Source organism: Artemia sp. Qi Xiang Cuo, chromosome 20, assembly GCF_049724085.1.
Source record: "Artemia sp. Qi Xiang Cuo chromosome 20, ASM4972408v1, whole genome shotgun sequence".
Taxonomy (NCBI): Eukaryota; Metazoa; Arthropoda; class Branchiopoda; order Anostraca; family Artemiidae; genus Artemia; species Artemia sp. Qi Xiang Cuo.
This window is the reverse complement of record NC_142813.1, coordinates 20245612-20270002: the sequence shown is the minus strand read 5'-3', so window position 1 is coordinate 20270002 and position 24391 is coordinate 20245612. Positions and strand designations below refer to the sequence as shown.

The 24391-nt window shown below is 35.2% G+C and overlaps 1 protein-coding gene across 1 annotated transcript in view; it reads left to right on the top strand.

Moving 5' to 3' along the window:
• The window catches only part of LOC148939982 (uncharacterized), a 135909-nt gene that overhangs the window by 23430 nt on the left and 88088 nt on the right, over window positions 1-24391 (top strand). Inside the window, exons 2-5 of the mRNA XM_089106503.1 lie at window positions 7304-7402; window positions 12369-12509; window positions 16194-16353; window positions 21208-21512. Coding sequence (XP_088962629.1) covers window positions 7304-7402; window positions 12369-12509; window positions 16194-16353; window positions 21208-21512 — 705 coding nt within the window. The remainder of the gene's footprint in view (window positions 1-7303; window positions 7403-12368; window positions 12510-16193; window positions 16354-21207; window positions 21513-24391) is intronic.

The window sequence follows — 24391 nt, the reverse complement described above, 5'->3', positions numbered from 1 at the left end:
TCAGATGAAACTAATACCCAGACGGGCATAAACAGAATGATCACAAAAAAAGGAAAATAATTAGCGGAGTAGGTTATTAGTTGAAAAATTAATGTCCAACCATCTAAGAGAACGAACAGAGGAGATAGAAAACGTTGTACATACAAGATGTGAAGGATTTGAAGAGCCAAAAGTGACACTTTTGGCTTAAAATCACCTAAAATAACTATTGCATCAGCTGTCCCCCCTTCGTCCCCAAACGGCCCAACTCATTCTCCCCAAATACAAATGGTGAGGCTTGTGACTAGTGCTGGAGGCATCACCACTTTCCCCATTCGTCCAAGTTTCCATATATACGAATATTTCTGAATGTTGAGCCGCCTTCCTCAAATGAATTCTACACTCGTGCTGGTGGATAAAACATATTTTAACTATGCAGGCTTTCTCCCCTAGAATTGCCTAAGTCTTTTTGCCAAATTGACTTATCTTGCGTTCACATGTATAATAACGCATAGATTAGTGTAAATGTAATAAAGACTTGATAGAAAAAGACTACATCTATACCAGCACACCCCCCCCCCTATTAGCCATGGTCTATACATCGGGTATCTTGGTGCGGGTATGCCTGCACCTTGTGTTCTGATACTACCAAAATAATATCTCTTATCACTTGCAACTCCTAAAGTTATCACTGATACAAAGGGCAACCTCGCCGTATATGTATTTGCCGGTTTTCATAATGAGATAATTTCGTTGCTGCCTTGAATATTTACAGTGTTGGCGCCTTATTATCAAAACAAAGGGGGCCAATTTGTTATCAAGCCTGGGATGGGACGAGTTGCCTGGTGTCTTATGAACGAAGTTTTTGATTGTTGATTAAAACCTCTGCATAAAATGTCAACTCCCCAAATCAGTTGCAGCAATTCGAAATGCTCGACACAGGCACATACAGAGAGAGGGGGGGGGGGGGGAGAAAAGGCCTTTGAGCCTCCTCTCTGTCCATAGTTTTGAGTATACTTTTTCAACATAACTCATACTTTTTAAATCACTTACATAATTCACATTTTCGCTTTTTTTTAATCACCTCCTCTGAACTTTCGAGCCCCCCTCCCTCGGAAAAGCTTTTTTACAGGTGCTTTGTTTTTCTTTTCTTTTTTTTGTAAAACTGAGATTCATAGTTCACTCCCTAAGACGTTCAATTTAATGATCTGACCCATTTCCCCATGTTTTTTTTTCAAGATCAGACCGCTTCGGTTATCTACAACACTTATGTCTCCTATTTTAGATTTTGGAAATAGTTGTAAGTTCAAGCCATAAGCACTTTTCTGATGGATTGGGGTGTTTCTTATGCTGAAAACTACACTTATTTAAAAAAAAAAACTGTGTGAACAAAAATTCTGAAACATGTTATTCAGTTTGACTGGTTTCTTGAAAATATTTATTTCGTTTATAACTACGGTTTTTAGAATTATCGCGACCAAAATAATGTGTTTTGAATCAAGGTTAGTTAAAAAAAAAAAACTTAGAGCCTCGTATCGATATCACCTTTCGTTTTAGCAGGGTCATTGACTGCCTATGGGGCGCAGGGATATATGCAGAGAAACTTATCTCAAGGGGAGGCAGAAAATTGTCAAAACTATCGAAAACAGGCAAAATGCTTCAAAATATAGAAACTTTTGGACCCTTGCCCCTTTGTCCATGCCTGGGTCCGCGCAACTCCAAAATGCGAGACATATGCATGTCTTCTTTTTTGTTCAGTGACTTGTTAGTTCTTCAGCATGGACATGGACTCCGCGCAATCTTTTGGTTCATAGTTATGAAAACATTTTGCGAATTTTTTTTAGCTTAGGGCTATCTTTTATGTTTGAAACCAGCCTTTTACGAATAGCCACTCGTTAACAAAAGCCGAAAATTTCAAAAGGCGTATTTCAATTTCATATATTAAGATTTACTTTGATGAGACATGACTTTTCGACTCCCCATCCTCGAATAATCTCTTGATTTTCGTTGTTTTGTTCCCGTATATTTTCAGATGATTCACCGCTCTTTTTTACTTTTTTTTCTCTACGAATTTGGGTTGACACTGGTAGAAAAATTCCTACATGCATTAATGGGTGCCCATAAGGTGGTACCAGCCCCCCCCCCCCTCTGGCTGAATGACGCTGCCTTATATTTCTATATATATATATATATATATATATATATATATATATATATATATATATATATATTTTTATTATTATTATTGTTGGGTACAAATCTCTCAATACCCCGGTTAGGAAAGGGTGTTATAGAGATCATAGGTCTTAAATTGCAGATTTTTGTTGCTTTGATCTTAATGAGGGGCTCTCCAGAAAGCGTTACCCCAGAAACCCAGCTTGCTATGCTTGTACTGGGAAATATGAATATGGAAACGGTTCTGGTGCAAATTAAGCTTTCTTGAATGATCATAGATAACGTATGATAGAGCCTTACAGTTTTCAAAGGCTTGGACTGCTCCTTGCATTCTTTGTCTCCGTTCTCAATTATTTTTGTTTTTCCTTGCGTCAGTAGCAACATAATTAATAAAGGACTTCATTAATCAATGTTTAATAAGTATCAGTGTTATCTCCGTCCAATTTCAAATATGAAACAGATGCAAGTTAAATTCAAACCCGGGATATGAGTGATATTTTTCATGGAAGTTCATCGTTTGATGACTTTAGCCAGAATATAATAAATGGTCTGAGGGTTTTAATTGATTTCGTTTTCAGTCAGTAGAGATCGTTAAGAATATATCAAGTTTAATTGTTGTTCCGACTGGCTTTCCTAGCTTGAGACATGTGTCGTCAACAATATTCTGGTGATTACTAGTCCGATGTCTAAGATTCAAACTCAAAATTGGATTTAAATTCGGATTCAAGTTGCAATAGGCGGGTAAAACCTGCAGTAGGCCATCGGAACAATTGCACATCTTCATAGGCCAATTTCAACATTCCTCACATGCGATACTTGGACGTTTTAGCATCAAAATATTTTCTTAAATTTGTTGGTATTTGCGAGGATATTACCGAAAATGAAGAATACTGAAGCTATTAAAAGACGTGTTTGTGTCTAAATCCAATATTTTGACCTTATTTCACCTAAAATGAAAATGTTCCAAGATTTGTCATTCTGACAGAAATGGAGCCTGGTTAGAAGGTACATTTGCAGGGTCTTTGTCTGGAAGATCTGAGTAACACATTCATTTTTGGGGAAGGAGGGGGTTGAAAAAAATACGATACTGTACTAAATAGAGATTGACAGAAATATGGAAAAGTCGTTAAAATCTTAAGGATTTGTGGGAGCAGGAAACACGGACCGAAAGTGGCCTTCTGTTGTACACACTTACCGGATCATGGCCCATGAAAAGGGCAAAGGTAACATCGGGAGGAAGGATCCTGAATCGAGGCGATATGTAATTAAGGTTTATAGGGCAAAACGACGTGGCACAAACGGTCGGGCGAAATCGCTTGGATAGGACCTATTTGACTTCAAATTATAAAACCTGCATTGTGAGCTATATAATACAGAAGAAATATCATTAAATAGTAAGGGGAATTCTCCTATGCACCGATGGCAGCATTTTATCTTGGGTCCCAGGACCCTTCAAACCCTAATTCAGCAGTAATCATGGGCTGTGTCCAAAATTTTGTGCTGTGTTATGTTTTAATTTTCCTTTTAAATACCGGCTTACGAATTACGACTGTCAAACAGGAACACTTAATGAAGCATCAAGAAGTGAAATATAATGCAGCTTTTTATAGACCCTTCTAAAGGATGGTCTGATTTATAAATAGATAATAAAAATAATGTAATCACGAGTCATACGCATCATGTCTACCTTGAATCATTCATCAAACCATGTTTATTTCTGGCTCTACTTGTCAATTACTGTTGTTAGTCTAATTCAGAGCCAGTATATCATTAGCTTGTTATTTCACAGGACATTTTCTGCCATCAAATGATGATAACCTCACCAAAAAACGGTTTGGACGAAGACGGCAAAAGAGTTAGGAAAACATCACTAATCACTAATGACCTTAGAAATGTGATTACTTCTTCGCTTCCCCAGTCAATCAAGTAGAAGAGAGACTAGAATATGAATTCAAATAATCTAAACAGCAATTGACTTTTATAATTAGTTGGCAAGTTAAACTATGTCTAGTCATCAATGACGCCAGCATCTCAAAGAGAAAAAAATCTCATCAAGCTAATGGCAGTTTAATAAAGACGGGCACACATGCGAGTATTTATTTCTTGGCTTATTTTGAAATTTCTGAGAAAAGAAGAGCTATGAATAAGATTGAAGGGGTAGTGGGATCAGAGGTAGGTTGGGGGAGGGGGCTGAAACCTCCTAGAATGCAAAAGTCAGTAGGTGTGAGAGAGAAGGGCTTCCTATGAATTCATGTTCCATTTGTATGCTATATAAAACTTAAAAATAGTAGCTACAACCTTCTTAGGTTATGACAGCGTGTTTTAAGGCTCTTCCTCCGCCCTACCTCTTACAGAATAATAACCTCCCGTGAACTCATTCTTGAGATAAGTGAATGAAACTTTCAATAAGGCATCTTATGCCTCAATTAGGGTCTGGGAAAGCGTTATCAATGCACTGCCTCCACTACTTCTCTTGTAATTCTTGTAAGGCTTTGAGGATTCTGTGAACATGAGTAAGTCCAACTTCGGTGTAGATTCTGGCTGAAGCTGTTGGAATCACTACGTCGAAGTCTATGCGGTCTGGGGAAGCAGACTCAAATAAACCCAACTTGTTTATTTTCCCTGAGTTAAAACGTTCTTCACAGAATCTTACAAGCCTAATACGTATGGAAGGGGGATTGTTATTAGAATTTATTAATACCCCCTGACCTCTAATTTAGACTTATGGTTCATGTTTAGAAATGTCGTTTGAGCAAGGGTAATTGAAACGTGACTTCTCCAGAGGCCAATCTCTCTTACTATTATCTTTTTTTTTATGTCGTTAGGCAAGGGCGTATCCAGGATTTTTGATCTGGTGGAGGTACAAAAAACTTCAAAAACGCATCAAAAATTTGCTGATATGCAGTTTTAATATGTTTTTACGGGTCGGATAAAATTTCAAGGGTAGGAGGGCTTCAAACCCGGTTACCCCTCCTTGATACGACCTTGGTATTAGGACACATTTTAAAAGACATAAGGGCAAAACTTCTTCTAGTTACAAGCCTTGGATGTAACATTTAGGAAGTGAATTACGAAGTGGCCCCTCGTTCGTCATAGAGTTTCCAAATATAGATAATTTTGCAGCATCTCATCTGGAAGATTGGTTTCATCTCCTCCAGTGAAGTAACATTTGGTAATGTTGCTTATATTAAACCGAGGAAGACGTGGGGCAGTGTTGCCGCTTCTAGATCATTCCTTTCTAATGAAAATTTGAAAAGAAATATTCTAAAGAAGCTACAATTATCCAAGTTTAGGTGGTGTGTTGCGTGGATTTAATTAAATCCATACACCGGTATGTAATATTTCATCTGGTAGGGTCGTTTAAGAAACTTTTTTTGCTCTTTTATATTAATCCAGAAAATGATCTAAAATACAAAATGATCTAAAAACTAAAAAATCGAAGTCTTTATGTTTCAAAAATTTCTTTTCTGTCTAAATAACGCTTGTTTTCCCAAATATAAAATCTCATGCAGTGACATTGCGATAGCTTATTTTTCCAATCGTGTACAGCCTATTCTAAGTGAATATCCAAGTTTTGGAAACGAATATTCAGGGTTCAGAATATGTTTTTATCTTTTGTAACAATTTGAGCTGTACCTCCAAGCTAGGCCGCATCCAGGAGAGGAGGGTTCCGGGTTTGGACCCCCCTCCCTATAAATTTTCGTGACTCGTAAAAACGTAACAAAAAAACATAAATTTCTTTCTGCATTTTTAAAGTTTATTTGTAAAGTACTCTGAACCCCCTCCCCCCCGGGATAAAAATTTTGGATACACCCTTGCCTCCAAGCATAAGCTGAAATTGTATTTCTTTTTCTAAAAAACTATATTTGTCCTGTTTTGTACCAAATGTGTCCTGAACGAAAATCAAGATGTCGTTATGCAGGACCTCTTCTGGTAGATTCGTTCCACAATCATCTTCCGCTCTTCAATAATAATTCGAAATGTGACTCCAAATATAAGCCGACCTTTAGCTAAGGCGTAGGCGTATCAAGAAATAGCCATTTGATGAGTAAATATTTCAACTTGAACATGTTTTTGATTCTTAATTCTCTTGTGAGGACACACCTCAATTGAATATTTGTTGACTTACTAGAGCATTACTATCGAAATATGATAACTGAACGATCATAACACCTTGTCGCTTTGTCAACACTAAATCACAAATTCATATTCCTTTATGATTGAGCAAATGTTTGACTTTGGGAAGGGTTTCCTTAAATTCCATCGCATTTAGTTTATATTGTAGGTGAGGGACTTGTATTTATATACGCCCTGTCTTATCTTCTATCACCTGTACAAAGCAAACATCTTTAATGATAAGTATAAGTGTTTTACTCGTTATTAAAAAAGTCGCGAAATTCCTTTTCGGGAATTTTAGCGGAACTATTAAAAAATATCCGCTGTGCAAATGAGTTCTTGACGAGAGCCAATACACTAGGCTTATTCCCGCAATAAATATTTGCAAAATATTGATTTCAAAACTGAGCTTGCCAAGAATCTGAATGACTAGAAGTGATAAAGAATGAACTAATTTTTAGTAAAGCAATTAAAAAAAAAATGGGTTGCCAAATTAGAATTTTTACCGGGATTTACTTTTCCCTCTGTAAAATTTCATATTCATTTTGGAAACAGTTATAAGAGGGGGGTTACAGCATTTGAACCCCCCCCCCCCGCCTCTTCCTGAAATTTTTGTCTGATTCAGAAGATCGTAACAAAAATATATGTAACTCATTTTTGATTTATTTTTTGTAATTTTTTTTGTACCTCCCTCGAGAAAATACTCCCCCCCCCCGACCTAAAACTGATTCGGCCTTGCGTTTCGGGATATATGTAACAATAGGCTGATTCGATAAAGTTTGGTTATTTCTTCCTAAATTAGCCAAAGCGAAGATTTAAAGTTCGGTTCTTGGATAAAGTGGTACAATTTCTTTAATTCGTACGCTTTAATATAAGGAAATTCCAACTTTAACGGGATAATTTAAATACACTCTTCTAAAAATCTCGGCAATCCTTATAGTTTTAAATTTGGGTCAGTAGCGTTTGAAGGAGTGAATCCCTTAGCTTGTATAGTTCAACCTTGTATTTAAATTCAATGAATTTTTGTTCTTAGTCTGATGGCGAAGAAGAAATGAGTGATTTGGATGATCATATGGATGACTCAGAAGTTATACCAAGTTTAAAAAGAAAAATAATCTCCCATTCGGATAAGGTAAATAAACTTTGTCTTATATTTGCATAGGCTTAGGCTAATGAGGATTAAGCATTAATATCATATATGGCGTATTGGAAGATTAATGATTGTATTTTTGGTGAACTTTATTGCATCCAAAAACACACCTTGGTATTTACCATGGGCCTGAGCTTCGAGGATGGAGAAGTTAAGTGAACGTGTTAGGCTTAATAGGGTAAACTTGAAAGTATTTAATTTATTGATCGCTGAAATCAGCCACATACGCAAGGGGGAAGGCCTCCCGAGTCATACTTACTATCTTCATGCTTTCGCGTGTCTTCCTGAAATATTTCACCGCTCTTCCTTCCCCCTCCCCCCAAAAAATGAAAATAAAAATGTTCCTGATTGTAAACTAATATTTTTTTTAAAGAAAACTTAAGTAATTTGAAAGAAATTTTGTCCCGATGCTATATTCTTTTCTTTGCAGAAATTATTTTTTCTTCGTATGAAATTTTTTCTTCAGTATTTTACTTTCTAATATGGCCATTTGTGTAGCTATTGGAACACAGTCGGGCTTTGAATAAATAGGCTGGGTTCTAGGTAATACATAGGCGCGCAAGGCCGTATCCAGGGGGGTGGGTGGGGGGAGGGGGGTTGTTACCCGGTTTGAACCCCAACCCCGCCCGAAATTTTTGACCAAGTCGAAAATTAGTAAAACCTAGGTAAAAATCAGTAAAATTAGTCGAAAACTGAGTCAAAATTAGTAAACCCCCCCCCCCGAAAAAAAATCCTGGATCTGCCCTTGGAGGCACGAGTGATATATGGATTTAAAACTGGGTGCTAGCTTGGTGGGACAGGAGTCGGGGGCTGAGAAGATATTCATGGAAACCTACGTAAAAAGTAGCATAATGGCTGCGCTATTATTCCAATTATGGTTTCTTAGACTAATGATTCATGCGCTAAGCACACGCAGGGTTTTGTATTGTTACGTTCGGGAGGGGGAACTTGATAAAAAATAAAAGTGGAGGTGATAAGAACACTAAAGAAATAATTGCGAAAACCTTAAGAGTCCATAGAGACCTGGGCCTGAAAATCCTCTTTGCACCCTTGCCTGTGTTGTAACGCAATTCCTTGTTCTTAACAATCACAGTAAATATCTTTAAAATTTTCTCAGTTTTGCCAGATTTAAACCCTAGAGCGGTTAATCATTTGACATATATGAGCTACTACCCTAATGTCCTAGCTATTAACCATCTCTTCTACTAATTGATCTAAAGACCGTCACAAGTGCCTTCACAAATTTTTCAATGCAGGCTAAGTTTCGGAAATAGATTTTTACCATAAGTGTCTTCTTTTCTGAATATTATAAAAAGTTTCTCTTTATTGGGGATTTTCAATGATCTTTTCTGTAACAAGTGCCTGGTCCGACCCGTTCTCCTCAGTGAACTTAAATTATGAAAATTTAAGAGGGGGAGGGAGTAATATATTTTAGTCAAATCTAAAGGGGTTGATAAATTTGTCGTTTTTAATTTCTTTCGTGAAAATATCAAAAAGTGGGATTTTTTCAACGAAACAAGCCCCAAAAAAGGCATTTATTGAAAACTAGAAGGGTGGGTAAAAAATACTGGAGGGCTCCTGTTCCCCTCCCAATTGACGCCACTGCACCTACTTGATCTTGCTGGTGCCTTTGATTAGCGCTAGTAGACTTTCCAAGTAAGCTACTATTGATAGTAACTTTTATATCCCTTTCCTTTTTTTAATTGTGCATGGAGGTCGAGGCCAATAAATTTTTAAAGACACAACTTTGATTTCTCAACATCCTGACAGCAGAAATGCCACAGGAGCAATAATATAATAAAAACAAAAAACTTGAAAGCTGAATGAAAAAAGTGACCGCAAAACAATTGTGATATGAAGGTTGACTGAGCCCTTTGATCAAAATAATTGGAGCAATTATCATTCTTAATAGGCTCATATCACGATAGTATAATTACGGAAACAGAAGATTTTAATATCTTAGGAGTCTGTAATTAAGTAAGTCATTATACATCTGTGTAACTTGAAACTTCTACTATGATTAGCTAATATTTTTAGGTTTATGTTTTAAGGATAAACTGAAGTGCATTTTTTAGTTGCTATTCCCAAAAAAGAACTTGTAGAAAGATGTGGAAGGTGCTTGACTTTTTACACTTTTATTCGGGATGTAAGTTTACTAAAACCCCAAAGTGTGGAAGTTTGGTATATATCTATCAGTCTCAAAAGGTAAACAATGGTACAACGTAAAGGGCACAGGGAAGAGGCCCCTCCCCCTGAATTCAAAACTGTGTAAGAACACGACTAAGTTAACAATTTTCGTTATATTTTGTCCATTTTGCTTTCCATCTCCTAAATTTTGTTTCCTTCCCAAAATTAATTTTCAGTGTGTGTGGAGCTCATAGATTTGTTGTTTCTTTCTTTTTTTATGCCTTTAGCCGTTATTCTAGTAACATATCGCAGTTTGTGTGGGAAAAAGAAATAGTGTGTCCAGTATCAAGTAAAAAAAAGGGAAGTCTACATAATATGGCAATAGAAAGCAAAGCTACGAAAAATAATGTTGACAGGGGATGATGCCACTTGCTTTGTAAAATATAGTATACTGCTTTTTTGTGACTCTAAGTTCATAAGATTATCCTCTAATCTCATGATTTTTACTACCCCCCCCGAATATTTTCTAATAATTGCCGCATAAGTTGCCAGCCTTTTGGGGTTTTGACGAAACTCTCCCCCACTACCTTAAGTTCCAACCTGCATTGCCAAACTAGCCCAGTTTTTTAACTTTTAATGAATAACTACCGAGAAAAAATACATGTAAATAAAGCATGTATGTTATGTATTTTTCTAGTCCTCCAAAGTACATGTAGTCACCTATACAGAATAATATTTAAGGGGAGATATTTCAGGGGTGGGAGCAAGGCTGCCACCTCAGTCAGTTCCTAAATTGCTACAATTACCAAAATTTTCGTATTACACAGTGATTCTTGGTGCTACAGTCAAAAAATTGCCTGCAATTGTGCTAAAATAGTATTTTTCCTGCTGCAGGTGGCAAACCTAGTAAGGAGCTTTCAAAATGATCAAAATGGGATAATTATTCGAAAAAAAAAAGAAAACTCGGAAAGTAGATAACAACTTGAGGTTTTAGTGGGACACGGGCTCAATGCCCTCTGATTCTTCTTACATGTCACTTGTTCGGTATGCACATTGATCGCTGCTATGAATCAAATTCTAGAATATTTGAAACTACTCAAATTTTATTTATTAACCATGCATTTTTTTTTAATATATCTTAACATACCGAGAAGTTTACTGTACTTCAGAAAAACAATTTAGCGAAATCTAGAAATAATCGCTTTTTCAATGGTAGAATTTTCAATTCTCGTTCAAACGCTAAAAGATCTCATATGGACCATTTTATTGTTGCTTATTTTGGAGTTGTCTAACTTAGCAGAGCGTTACCTATTCTTGTGCAAATTTTTATTAACCCAAATATATATTTGGTTTGATTCAACTCTGTAAACATTTTTCCAGTGTAAATAATAATTTTTTTTCCAAACAGTTTATTGCAGTAGCCCATTTGTTAGGTTTTTGTTTGTCCGTTAAAAATTTATTTTAGCTCGAATTCTAGGTTGACTTATTTTCATACTTTTTGCAATTGCGTTTATTTCTCAATTTTCAACGATTTCTTTTAAATTTATAAAATTATACGATGACTGTATAGCATTAAACGCATCTAGTTAGATGGAAACATGGGTGGTACAAAGGAAGTTCATCCCAACATTGGTCCAAATTTGCAGCCTCTCCCCTAGAGAATTGAAACACTGTGATCTAAAAATTAAGTTTCTTTATTTGTAGCCCCCCCCTCACAAAGCAACTTCAAATACCCCCCACCCCACCGCAAGGGTTGAACCTGTGTCATGGAAACATCGCTCCCTATAGGAACTCACAGATCCAAGCTTTTGGGTATTGGAGTAATTTTACTAAGGGAAAAGGGGGGAGGGTCAAACCACGAACCAAATTACATATTTGAGTGACTATTTTTCAGTCTTACTGAAATAAGGGGGGTATTGGGATAATCTGAGGGGGAACGCAGAGTAAAAAGTTTAGGTGGACTTCTATGGAACGGTCGTCTGATACTTCCAGTAAGAACTTTTGCAGGTTAAATGTCTAGGCTCGTTTGTACCTTGACTTCTTTGCTCAATATTCTTCCTGGAGGGGGGGATCTTCAATATATTGCAGGGAGGATTCCATTTACCCACTCGGGACAGGGATGATTTAACCCTTTTCTGTGTCTTAATAGATATCCAAATTTAAGTATATATTTCGTTGTTCATTTCCTCTTCCCATGGGCGCCCATAAGCTGAATTCCAAGGGGGGGGAAACCTCGTCTAATTGGCAGTTTTAATGCTATATAATAGAAATCTCAGAACAAAAATGTAAAAATCAGGCAGCATCATTCAGCCAGGGGAGGGGGGGCTGCCCCCCCCCATTATGGGCGCCCATGCCTCTGCCTCTAAACACTATAATATTTTCTGCTTCATTTTGAACCTTTCTATCCGTAGTTTCTTTAGGTATTTCATATATCTCTTAGAATTCCTCTTAAGAATTCTAGCATTTTTAAATCTTCTTTTTTGAGTGCATTGTTTGATTTCATCCTTGTGCTTAGGCTATGAACTTAGGATTGAGTGTAACAATCTTTTCCTTATGTGCGCGGTCAGCGGTCCTGCCATTCTCGCGTTATTGTATGTTCATCTTTTTTTGATCACAGACAAATCTTACAAATGACCACATCTTCCGCGTGAATTACCTTATTTTACAACGGCCACCGACACAGTCACCTGTTATCATGTCTGCCATCTTATTTTCACATCATTTGCTCCATTTTTAGTAAATTATCAAACGAATGCTATCTGGAGACGTAATACTATCACATAATTGTATGTGAGATAATCCTGATTATGAACTATTGCAGGAGAAAGATGAATGCGGTGAGATAGATCAAGATATCAGAACGCAACAGCATTTGCAATTGCTGAGGCAGGCTGAAGCGGCAGCTTTGATGGGATTACAACAACCATTTGGGTTCCCTTCCCAGTTCCACACGTCCTTGCAGGTAAAATTTCACTCAGTAGTTAGCACTTATATGGAATATCTTAATTTAAATTATGAGATATTCACTGAGAAGACCTACTAGTTTTAATTTTTGAGTCATATATCTTTAAGAAGCTAATTTAACTCGTACTAAGAGGATTATTTAAGTTAAGGAAAGAAAAAAAGAAACATGGGAATGCGCAGAAACAAGAGCAGTCTTAAAATATGTTTTTTTCTCTCTGTCAGTCAGTCGATTTCCAGGGAAAAATTAATGCTGGATCCACATTATAGTTAATTTGTGGATAATAATACATGGTACTTGCGTATTAAACGTACTCTTTTATATACTGTTAAAGAAGTCAAGTTTGGTTAATGCTAATGAAATAAAATAGAATGAATATATAATAGTTTAGAAACAAAGTTGGGCTATATATGTGCACATTAGGGGGGGGGGGGTAAAGCATACCATACATTAAATTCTTAACCTAACCTAGGTACCTTTTTCCACCCCTAAACCCCCAAAAAACAACAGTTTAAATATCCTAAACGCAATGAAAACTACTCTGCATTCCAATTCTTATATAAATTCTTATTCTTATATTATAATTCCAATATATATATATATATATATATATATATATATATATATATATATATATATATATATATATATATATATATATATATATATATATATATATATATATATATATAATGTTCAGCTTTCAAGCGCAATGTTTATGAGTGACCAATTAGGATGAAGATGCAAGGCATAATAATCAGGATCGTATCCAGGATTTTTTTTTCGGGGGGGGGGGGGTACAAAAAAACTTTCAAGAACGTAATAAAAATTTGTTTATATTATTTGTGTTACGTTTTTACGAGTCGGACAAACATTTCGGGGGGGGGGGTTAACCCCCTGCATATGGCCTTGATAATAATTATTCCGTTTTTTTTATTGTGAAACCTTGGAACAGAAGTTTTTATTTCTGTATGACTAATCTGGCGAAAGATATAATACCAATTAATAATTTTTGGAATAATTTGGTTTCGACACAGGCATGTCAAGGCATTTCTGGTCGTTTCAGTTTTGCGTTTCTAGAACCAGTGTGACGTTAACAGCAAAAAACGTATATAATTCCTTAATCTTGTTTTTCTTTATCAACAGGTTTAGCCTTGCAGGTATGGTTCGGGCATAAATATAGACAAGTGACAGAGACTTCAAATAAAAACACGGATAAGGAGCTTATCCAAAACCATCTAGTTAGACTAACCTAAATTAACGATTACCAGCATTAATTATTATATTAGCTATTAACTTGTTATTTTGCTTATTAACTTACTAAATTACTTAAACTAAACTAAGTTGCTATGGAATGACATGGGTAAGAAACCGTTTTTATGTTTTATTTTTATTTTGATTATACGGCTCAGCAGAAATCACATTAAATGCCAAATATAGTTTCTGAATGTTATTTCCTGTTCTGATTCCAAAATGTGTCTGTCCCCTATAGTTAACAGTTTTTTTCTTGTCAGTTTATGAAACCTGGGTAGTTGAAACGTTAGTAAGTAAAATTTAGTCGTTTAGTAAAGTTTTTCAACTGCAATTGCTTATGTAAAATTCAGTAATCCTCTCAGATTTTCACCCATTTGTTGATTTGTAAAATGGATTTTGAAGCTTTCCCCGACACCCTGTGTGAGAAACGTAGGACTGGGCTTAGTAATTTTTGGTATTCTATTTATTCCCTACCCTTTTTAAATAAACACATATTATAATTTCCAAGAGTAAAATCGAAATAAATTAGTAATACCGCGGGAATTAATATAAATATTAAAAAGCTTATCAAATGACGTAAGGCTTTTACACAGGGCTGTGACTCAATAAATTAACCAATTTATCAATTGAATAGTAAATACTTCGGCGGGATCAAAGAGAGTTTTACTTTCCACATATCCGGAATTAATTACTAATTAAATCATCTAGCTAAAATAAACTTTGATTTCAGGATGTAAATTGCATATAACAAGTGCAAAAACTTGACAATGTCATATTAACAGAGTACACTTGTGTAGGTTTCTCTAATTTTTCCTTGATTGCTCCGTTGATCTAGATAAGAACCAAATAATATTTGGTTCTATTCAACTAAGCTCTTGTATAATCTGTACCGGTACCAAATGTTTAAATGATTGGTCTTGATCAATGGTTGGATTTTCACAGATGGCGCTTGAGTTCGAGCTTTGCTAGAACCAGTTCGAGGTCTAAATTGTATCATAAACACCATCGTAGTTCTAGAGCTTGAGCTCTGCTCGTCTGAGCTTGAATTTGAATTGCTTCTTGACTCACGACCATTCCTCAAAACTTATTTTATTGGTAATTAGGCATTTCAAAAGTCTACTCATAGGATGTAGTGCTTAAAGGGTTGTATTTCTCACTTTCTCCATACCCTGAGGCTTGGTCTCATGAAAAGGAAGGATTCTTTGGTAACCAAGAAAGCTCTTCCCAGAAAAATTCTCTGAAAATCTGCCTCGGGAAACTTACCCCTCCAAAACGCTCCCCGAGAATACCTTGCATCCTAGCATTCGATCGATTTGGCATCGAGCCAAAATTAAAGCACATCTAGCACATATATGAGACTATCCTTCTCCAGAAAATACATAATTAATATTCCCATAGTTGGAGGCTTGAAAATCCTATCTAGGTTTTTCAAAAAATCAAAATTTGATCAAATGCTCTTGATTTGAATTTCAATTCATCATCAAATCGTTCATTGTTTTAGTGGTATTTTTCTTGATATTACCAAGATTTTTACTAGAGAATTATTTGAAGTTTACTTAAAAAACATAAAAACGTTCTATCTACACATGTTTCTGACGTATTTTCAACATATTTTTCAATCTGAGAAAAGTGCCAAGCGAATTTTGGAAATAAATTTTGATAAATAGATAAAGCTGAATCTCAGCTATCGAATGGTATCAAAATTCTCATCTTGCGTTGAATCGTTAGAATCGCAGGATTCAAGAAAAATAGCATACAACAAAATTACACAGGGAATAAAAACCTTAAAAAAATACAAAAGTATTAGAAATAGTTTTGGCTAGGGCTTATATTCGAAGCCAAATTTGTTAGGTATAGACGTATCCATGATTTTTATTTGGAGGGCTATTTCTTGGGGAGAGGATATTTTGGGGATTTTAGATGCATCAAAAATTGTTTATATGAATTTTTGTTACGCTTTTTACGAGTCGGACAAACATTTTCAGGGGGGAGTGTCAAAACCTCTAACCCTCCCCCTGTATATGGCCTTGAGTAATAATAATAATAAAACGGTATATGTGAAAACTCGTTATATTTGCAACGCTGGTATCAGACTCGAGCGATTTTTTTTTACCATTAAAGAGTCGCAAGAAAATCTTCGAGGGAAATAAGAACGCTTGGGATGGCGGGTTTATTTGTTCCATGTTAAATAGTAATGATGGTAAAGATATATGGATCCATTTTCTTTGTACCTGCAATAATTTTCACGATTGGAAAAAAAAATATCACGATTGATATAAATGTGACGCTTCCAATTGTATTGTGCTCAGAAAACACTTACATAATTAAAATGAATAATTTTAAATCAAGGTATAAATAAAAGGATTTATGGCCCACTGATTTTAATAAATATATATGTGTATCTGTAGTTTCAGATTATCATTCTTTTAGGCCCAGTTTCAAGCGCAACTTCAAGCATTTGCGCAACAGCAGCAATCATTTGGTGGTCAGGCTTGGATGAATAATGGACAACCGCCACCAATTCCTCCTCCAAATAATCCTGCTGCTCTTTATGCTCAGTCAATACAAGCTCAAATTGCCAGAAATCAAGGTAAATTACACTATAAGCAATTTTGCCAACTATGGTCGGTCAAACAAGGTGACGTATTAGCCCCCATTGGCAAAGCGAAGGAGATTCTTCTCTGTCTTTTTGTAGATTGTTTTAAAACTTTTCACTCCTTTGTGACCCCTTTGTAATCATCTTTGTAGCACTCATTTCCTAAAATATGTGCTTAGTTAAAAAAATGTTTTTTTAAATAAAGGAGAAGGCTTCGATGACGTACCAATTAGAGACCTTCAAATCGTTTTTAAAGAACGTAACCCTCACCCAAAAATACTTCCGTTCATGTAACTAGAACTGCTCTATTTCTAACGGAGGGGGGATGATACTGTCACAATCTTTTTATTTGATGGGGGAGTTGGCAAAACAAATTTTGACTTTTAATGATTCAAATGATATATATATATATATATATATATATATATATATATATATATATATATATATATATATATATATATATATATATATATATATATATATATATATATATATATATATATATATATATATACGTGGAATTGCTAATTGATAATAAAAACCGTAAAATCTCAAGCTGCAATCCACCTCCCGGTTACAGTTTTGACATATCACGTGTATTTTAGAAAGCAAAACACTTTAAAGGAACACCTTTCTCGGATTGATGCAAACTGATTTAATGATTGTAACGTTTTGGCATCAGAACACATAGTACTCAGACTATATAATTAGCTTTATAACTACACTTTAGACATGTAAGATGTAAGTAAGGTGCGACCAGGCTCAATGGTAACCGAAACTCCAAAAAACGGAGTTTTGATGCTAGTAGATGTATGAAAAGAATCAATATTATATGCTTATTTCAAATATGTAAATTTCATTAAGTTTAGTCATACCTATCAAAGGTTACGAGCCTGATAAAATTTGCCTGATTTTTCGAAAAAATAGGGAGGAAACCCCCTAAAAGTGATAGAATCTTAATGAAAATCACACCATCAGTTTCAGCGTATCAGAGAACTCTACTGTAGAGGTTTCAAACTCCTATCTGAAAAAATGTGGAATTTTGTATTTTTTGCCATAAGAATGATCACGGGTGCATGTTTATTGGTTTGTTAGTTTTTTTGTTTGGTTTTTCCAGGGGTGATCGTATCGACCCAGTGGTCTGGGAATATAATGAGAGGGCTCATTCGAACGGGAATTAAAAGTTCTAATGCCCTTTTTAAGGGACAAAAAATAGAGAGCAATTAGGCTCCCTCCCACATTCTTTTTATCTCAAAATCGCTCGATAAAAATTCTGAGATAGCCATTTTGTTAAGAACAGTTAAAAGACTGAATAACTGTATCGCTGGAAATTTCCCGAACACCCAGAGACCGTAGAGAATGGTCTTTAAGTTATAAAATTTACCAATTGTTTACATATAGCATTTGCTATTGCCAAGTTTGCATACATTTTTCGGGGGGAGGGGCAATTTTTTACTGGTGGGATTTTTCACGGGGATAATTTTCCAGGGGGAGGAAGGTTTCTAGAGGGTAAATTTTTCAGGGAAAATTTTACACTAAGGAATTTGCCAGAACTCCTATACGAAATTCTTCTGTGTCTTGCTTTCTCATTGCCGACTCAATTTTACGTGCAGAGATGTTAAAGGTAGTTGCCTGGGGTAAATTTTCACCAGGATTGAATTGTCTAGAGAATAAATCTTTTGAGAAGAGGGGTTTATCCGTGTAGTTGTAGCCAGATTTCCTGGCATTACTTAAAAAACGACCAGAAATTAAATTAAAAAAACAAGTTTTTTCAACTAAAAGTAAGGAGTCATATTAAAACTTAAAACGAACAGAAATTATTACGTGTACGAGGGGGGTTGCTCTTCCTCAACATCTCACCCTTTACGCTAAAGTTTGAATTATGTCCCAATTCTTCAAGAACGACTACTGAAACACTCTTCTTTTAATTAGAACCATAAGAAACTTTTTTTAAAGTACTTAAAAAACTTTATCATTAAGAGCGAGGTTTTGAGGAGGAGTGACCCCCCTCATATACGTAATAATCTATATTCGTTTTAAGTTTCATTGTTGCTCCTTACTTTCAGTTGAAAAAAAAACTTGTTTTTTTTATTTAATACTAAATGATTGGACGATACGGTTTCGGCTTAACTAAAATTGTGACCAGCGGCAATGGTAAGTGGCAACACTGGACTCAGTTGTGTCTCTCACTGCTCAAGACGATGTGCCCCTTTACGCGACGATACGTTTTGTGCACTCAGACCTTTGGCAACTCAACACCTGGGTTTACAGGTGTAATTTTGGGTTTACTGGTCTTTTACTCTACCCCTGTAAATGGTCACCTAATGTAGCTAAAGTTATAATTTTTTGATGAAAGGCTAGGCTACTTTTTGTTTGTTTATAATAGTTATTTGCAGAGACGATCTTTCGGTGGGCAAGGGGGGCAGTTGCCTCCCAATAATTTGGAGAAAAAAGTATAATATAGCCCATGCCCCTTGACTCTCCGGATGTGAGCCTCTCCCCCCCCCCAATAAAAATACTGGAGCTACGCCCCTGGTTGTTTCTTGCTAGGGAATAGCAAGGGATGTCCCTTGCTAGGGACAGAGAGCTGAAGAAATTCAAACCAAAAGATTCCAGAATGGACGTAAACACTCATTTATACAGGGGTGTGAGAGAGTATAAGGTCCCCCCTCCACCCAAAAAACGACACAGCCTAGCACTGTGGTTTTTATGAGCCCCTCCCATCATAAATGGCTTTCTATTCGGGTGTGTTTATGTGCGTGATCCTTGACTTGTTCAAGTCAGTACTTAAGGGAAAATGAAGAGGGGAGTTGCTCAAGGGCCACCTATGGACCCGTCTCCCCACAGGAAATTTCCATGAAAATTAAGAGGGACGAGACGTCTATATTACAGAAGTACGACTTTTATCAGTTTGTAAAGTCTTCGGAATTGTCGGACGAAGTTTCTATGTTAAAGACAGTTATTAAAGAATAAATTCTACCCTAAGACACCTGTATGCAATGGTGTTCCGTCCAATTTCCTTACCGAGTAATTTCCCTAGGATTGGTCCGAGTGACCACCTTCAACAAACTTAAAGACATACAGAAAATGAGCCCCATCCTCCGTGGAAATCTCCCGAATAACTCCCTCACATGACATTATGACCTGAATACTATTATGTGCAACATCCCATTTTCCTTTTATTGTCTTAGCCAGGATATTAGAAGCTATCATATCAAAATCCCTGGGAATTAAAGCCAGTTTTCTTTAATTACCATCACCTGGAAATTAGATCCTGTTTTACTGTTTGTCCAGTCTGATAATTTTGTAATTTCATGATGACAATTTTTAGAATAGATTCATGTATTAGTTTGTTTTTAAACGGCTTTGATTGCGCTTTTGATTCTGATTACTCTTTTTACCAAAAACTAGCAGACCTCTTCATACTCCAAATTAGTTACATTTGAGTAGTGACGGTATTTTTTCTTCTGCTGTTGGGTTCAAATGGTGCTAATTACTAAGCTAGAATAATAAATATTTGAACAGGAAACACAGATATATGGCTTTTAAGCCGAGTCGTAATAAGTTAAAAATTTATGTAGTTTTTTTCTTCTTACTTGTGTCTACCAAATAGTTGTTAACTAATTTAAAACTGCAAATTAAAATGAAAAAAATATGATGTAGGGCCTGTCATGATATATGAGCAGACTAGGGTGACACAATTGAGGTGGTATGTTCAAATGTCATATATTTGTGACCTCTATTTCTAGTTAAAAAATAATTCCAGACACTGTTTTTTTTTCGCAAGGATACCTTTTCGCAAGTTTTATTAGGACTAAATTTCGAAATAAAGCCTGCACTAATCTTTTCACACAAGCGTCGCTTATAAAAACATCAAATAATCAATTACTTCCTTGGTACTTAAACTGCTATATTTGTACTGTGAATCAGTGTTCTTGCCATCTTTTACTTTACAATTTCACTCCTTTCTAGAAGTTTTTTTTAACGATAGGTTTTTTTTAGGGGATGATAAAGTCGTCCTCCTGCGTCGGTTGAACCTAATTTTTTTTTATCAAAAATATTACCAAACTTATGTACTCATCTAGGAACAAGCATAATGTTTAGTGTGAGCTGCTTTATGAACCTTTTGCTAAAATTTGCTTGGCGGTTTTGGTCAGTGGATATTAAAACATCAAATCAAAATTTATGTAAATAGTTTCAGAAAGTCGGTACTCACTTCATTAAGTATATATTTTAAACAGTTGACGAGCTGTAATGCTAAACTCATTTGAACCCTATTCCAATCAGACTTCATCGTTGGAACTTTTGAAGAGTTTTTGACTTGAATTTTCTGAATGAATTTATTAGCAAGATTTTTTATAATATGCAGCCGCAGTTTCTGATATTTCTGACTTTTTTTTAAGTTTCAGAGAAAGTCGGTGCTCACTTCACTTAAGTACATATTTTAAACAATTGACGAGCTGTAATGCTAAACTCATTTGGACCTTATTCCAATTAGACTTCATCGTTGGAATACTTAAAGAGTTTTTGACGTGAATTATCTGAAGGAATTTATTAGTAAGATTTTATATAATATACAGCCTCTGTTTCTCATATGTCTAACTTTTTTTTAAAGTTTCAGAAAGTTGGTACTCCCTTCATTTAAGTATATATTTTAAACAATTGACGAGCTGTAATACTAAACTCATTTGAACCCTATTCCAGTCAAATTTCATCGTTGGAACCCTTGAAGAGTTCTTTACTTGAATTTTCTAAATGAATTAGCTAAATTTTTATAATGTACAGCCTTTCATCAGTTTCTCATATTTCTAACTTTTGCTTTCTTAAAAATGTATTTTATTTTAGGTGTTATTCCTAATGTTACTAATACTAGACCACCAGAATGCAGTCCTTTATCTCAGAACAATGGGTCAGGAGGAGCCAGGTCAGAGCCATCTTCATCTCCATCTCCAAGGTCAATAATTGGTTCATCGATGCCTAACAACGCTCAAATGTTTAACCAAATGGGAAACCGTAGCTTCATTTCAAGGTCAAGTCCAAGACCATCTTTAACACCTTCACCGTCAAATGAATCTCCTCAAAATGACCCTTCAAGGAATACTGGAGGATCTTCACAGCAAAGCTGGACATTTGAGGAACAGTTTAAACAAGTAAGTTGTTTGATGTTTTATCCTAGATTTATACATAGTATCGAGATTTATCAAGTGCTAAATTGACCCAATCAGATTTTTCAGAGAATTTTCTGATTGACTTTAAAATTCTGTGAACAACTTTGATTGTTTCAAATCGTGCTAGCTAAACATCGGTGTTAGTAAAATCTCATTGTGAATGGGCCTTTACTAACACGCTTCTTGTTGAAAATATGCCAGAGAATAACTGCCGTAACCCATTTTGCAAGGCTGTGGACAGGTGGGAGGGGCGAAAGAAAACAATAAAATACACTTCAAAAGAAAATGAAAAGTAGCTTAATATCATAAATTCTACTATACAAAGAAGAAACTAAAAAACAGTGGAAAGAGCTGCACAGAAATGAAGAAGAATTAAGGTTTCTGTTTCGTATATATGATTCTCTATTTTTCTTCCTCTTTTTAATGAAAATACGAATATAATATCTATTATTTGAAAAGGGGCTCTCATATTGAAAATATGAGTCACAGAATTGAAAAAAAAAAAAAATCAGATCAAACATTAACACAAAGGAGCTAGAAAACGAACAGTTTCTTCTCAGATCAGGTTCTCTATAAAATTAAGAATTAAATAAAATCAGATGTCAAAGTTTTCATTTTGCTTGAGAGGCTAGTACGTATCAGTTATCGAACTGATTATATACTAAACTATAATATATATCGGTATAATATATATCGAACTGAATATACTAAACGTAAATATTTGTAGATTCTGTAGAACTCCTGAAAAGTAGATTTGTGTAGAATTAATTATCTACCAAGCATTTATGGGTACTGGTGCATTATATCTAACCCAGTGCTATAGACTGTACAAGGAAAAATCAGACAAACGGGTATTTGCTAGATAAGTGGATTGCAAAGCGTGATTTCTTATCGCGTTTACAATATTTAAACTGTTGTTTTAGTGGTTTATGGGGGGGGGTACCTAGGTTAGGTTCCGTATTTAACATATGCTATGCTTTACCCCCCCCCACCCACCAAATGTGCAAATATATAGCCCAAATTTGTTTCTAATCTATTATATTTTCATCCAATTTTATTTTATTTCATTAGCATTAACCAAACTTAACTTCTTTCGTGTATAGCGGTGGATTAGATATAATGCACAAGTACCCATTTATGAAAAGACTTGACCCCTGATCTCCCCCACCCCAGGATTCAGTTCCTAGAAACTAGACTTGAAACAAATGGAAGTTAGCACAATTTTATATAAGAGACTTTCAACATTTTCAGTGTAATTCAACTAGCACTTCTGCCCCTATCTTTGCTTAATGCTCCTCTCTGGAACCGAGGATCGGCTTTGGTCAGGAATAGAACCCGAATATGCTTGATTTTAGGGGTCACTCCCTAGCTTTGGGAACTTAAAGTTAGAAAAAAAAGCCGAGGTATTACCATGATTTCAGTGACTTTTCATTAGTAATGAAGTACGCCGTTGAGGATTGTAGCTTATAAGATATCCGTAAGATTTTGAATTTGTAATACATGTCTGCTTTTGCTACAATAAGCGTAGGTTAAAAAAAAATTCTAAATTTATTTTTCTATCGCCCCAGGAGATAATTCCTTATTAAGTAATTTTGAGGATCAAAATGTGCTTGATAAGAAAAGCAGTTTTGGAAAACATTGTAGTTTTAATCGCCTATTTTGAATGCATAAAAATATGCTGATAAATTAGGAACTGTGGAATGAACTAAGAAGCTATTGATTTGCAATGGTATTAACTTGGCGTTTCAATATGTAATTCAAACCGCAAGTTTTTTACTCTGTTGAATTGATTGCATATACTTTCTGGTCTCTTTAAGCTTCCGGTAGGAATAAAAAAAGTTTAACAAACAGCCATAATCTTATTAAAGAAAATTTGAATTTAAAACAAAATTATATGTTTAAATCCAAGGTTATATGAGTGAAAAATCCAAATAAATGACAATAATAGTCAAAATAAACTATGAATAAAAAATTGGATTCTTCAAATATAGTTATAGTTAAGGTAAACAGTATAATCTGCTATTATAAATATAATCATTAATGTATGTTTTATGAGTCTAATGGTTAGTATACAGAGATTCAGGTTTATAAGCGTAAATGTGGTAATTTCCGAAGAGCTACAATTTACTGTTATTAAAATAATGTTGTTACATTGGTAGACCTTCTAACCTTATATAGTTTGTTTAATGTTATATACGAAGAATCAAATGGCTCACCATCACGATATTTTATGTATATTTTCTGCTACTGGGTAATTATAAAGTAGTGTATAATTTTTCGTAATAAGATACAGAACAGTGTGTAAGCTAGTTTTATATTCAAAGTTAATTATAAGTAGTTAGTATATCAAAGGTATCTTATGGTAGCACAGTATAATTATAGTTAAGGGTTGGACGGAAGTTTTTTTGTGTGTATGTTTTTCAGGGTTGTAATTTTATAGTGTGTCTGCCAAGTTTAGATGCATTAATATGGTAAAGTTGTTATTGTATACAATTGTCAATTTGAATTTTTTCGAAACTGATGCGTGACATGATGCTGTTAACGGAGTTGACTGTATAAAATTCCCATGGGTATATAAAGAAATTGTTAGAATTATCTACAATTAACAAGTTGAGTACATTAAGGTGATATTGAACTGGAAGACATTTCAGCTGTCAAAATCAAAACACAGCATATATGAAGAGCACGCTCTGGGAAATCGAGGCTTCGATGATGCCAAGCAAGCGCTTATGCAAGAGGAAGGGGGAGGGCTTTTGTGCCCCAGAAATATATTATACATTTCCCTGTAGTCTCCTGTACTGTTTATGTAATCTAATTCTCTTTTTGGTACTTGTGTATTATATGGGACTTTCTAAAAAGTC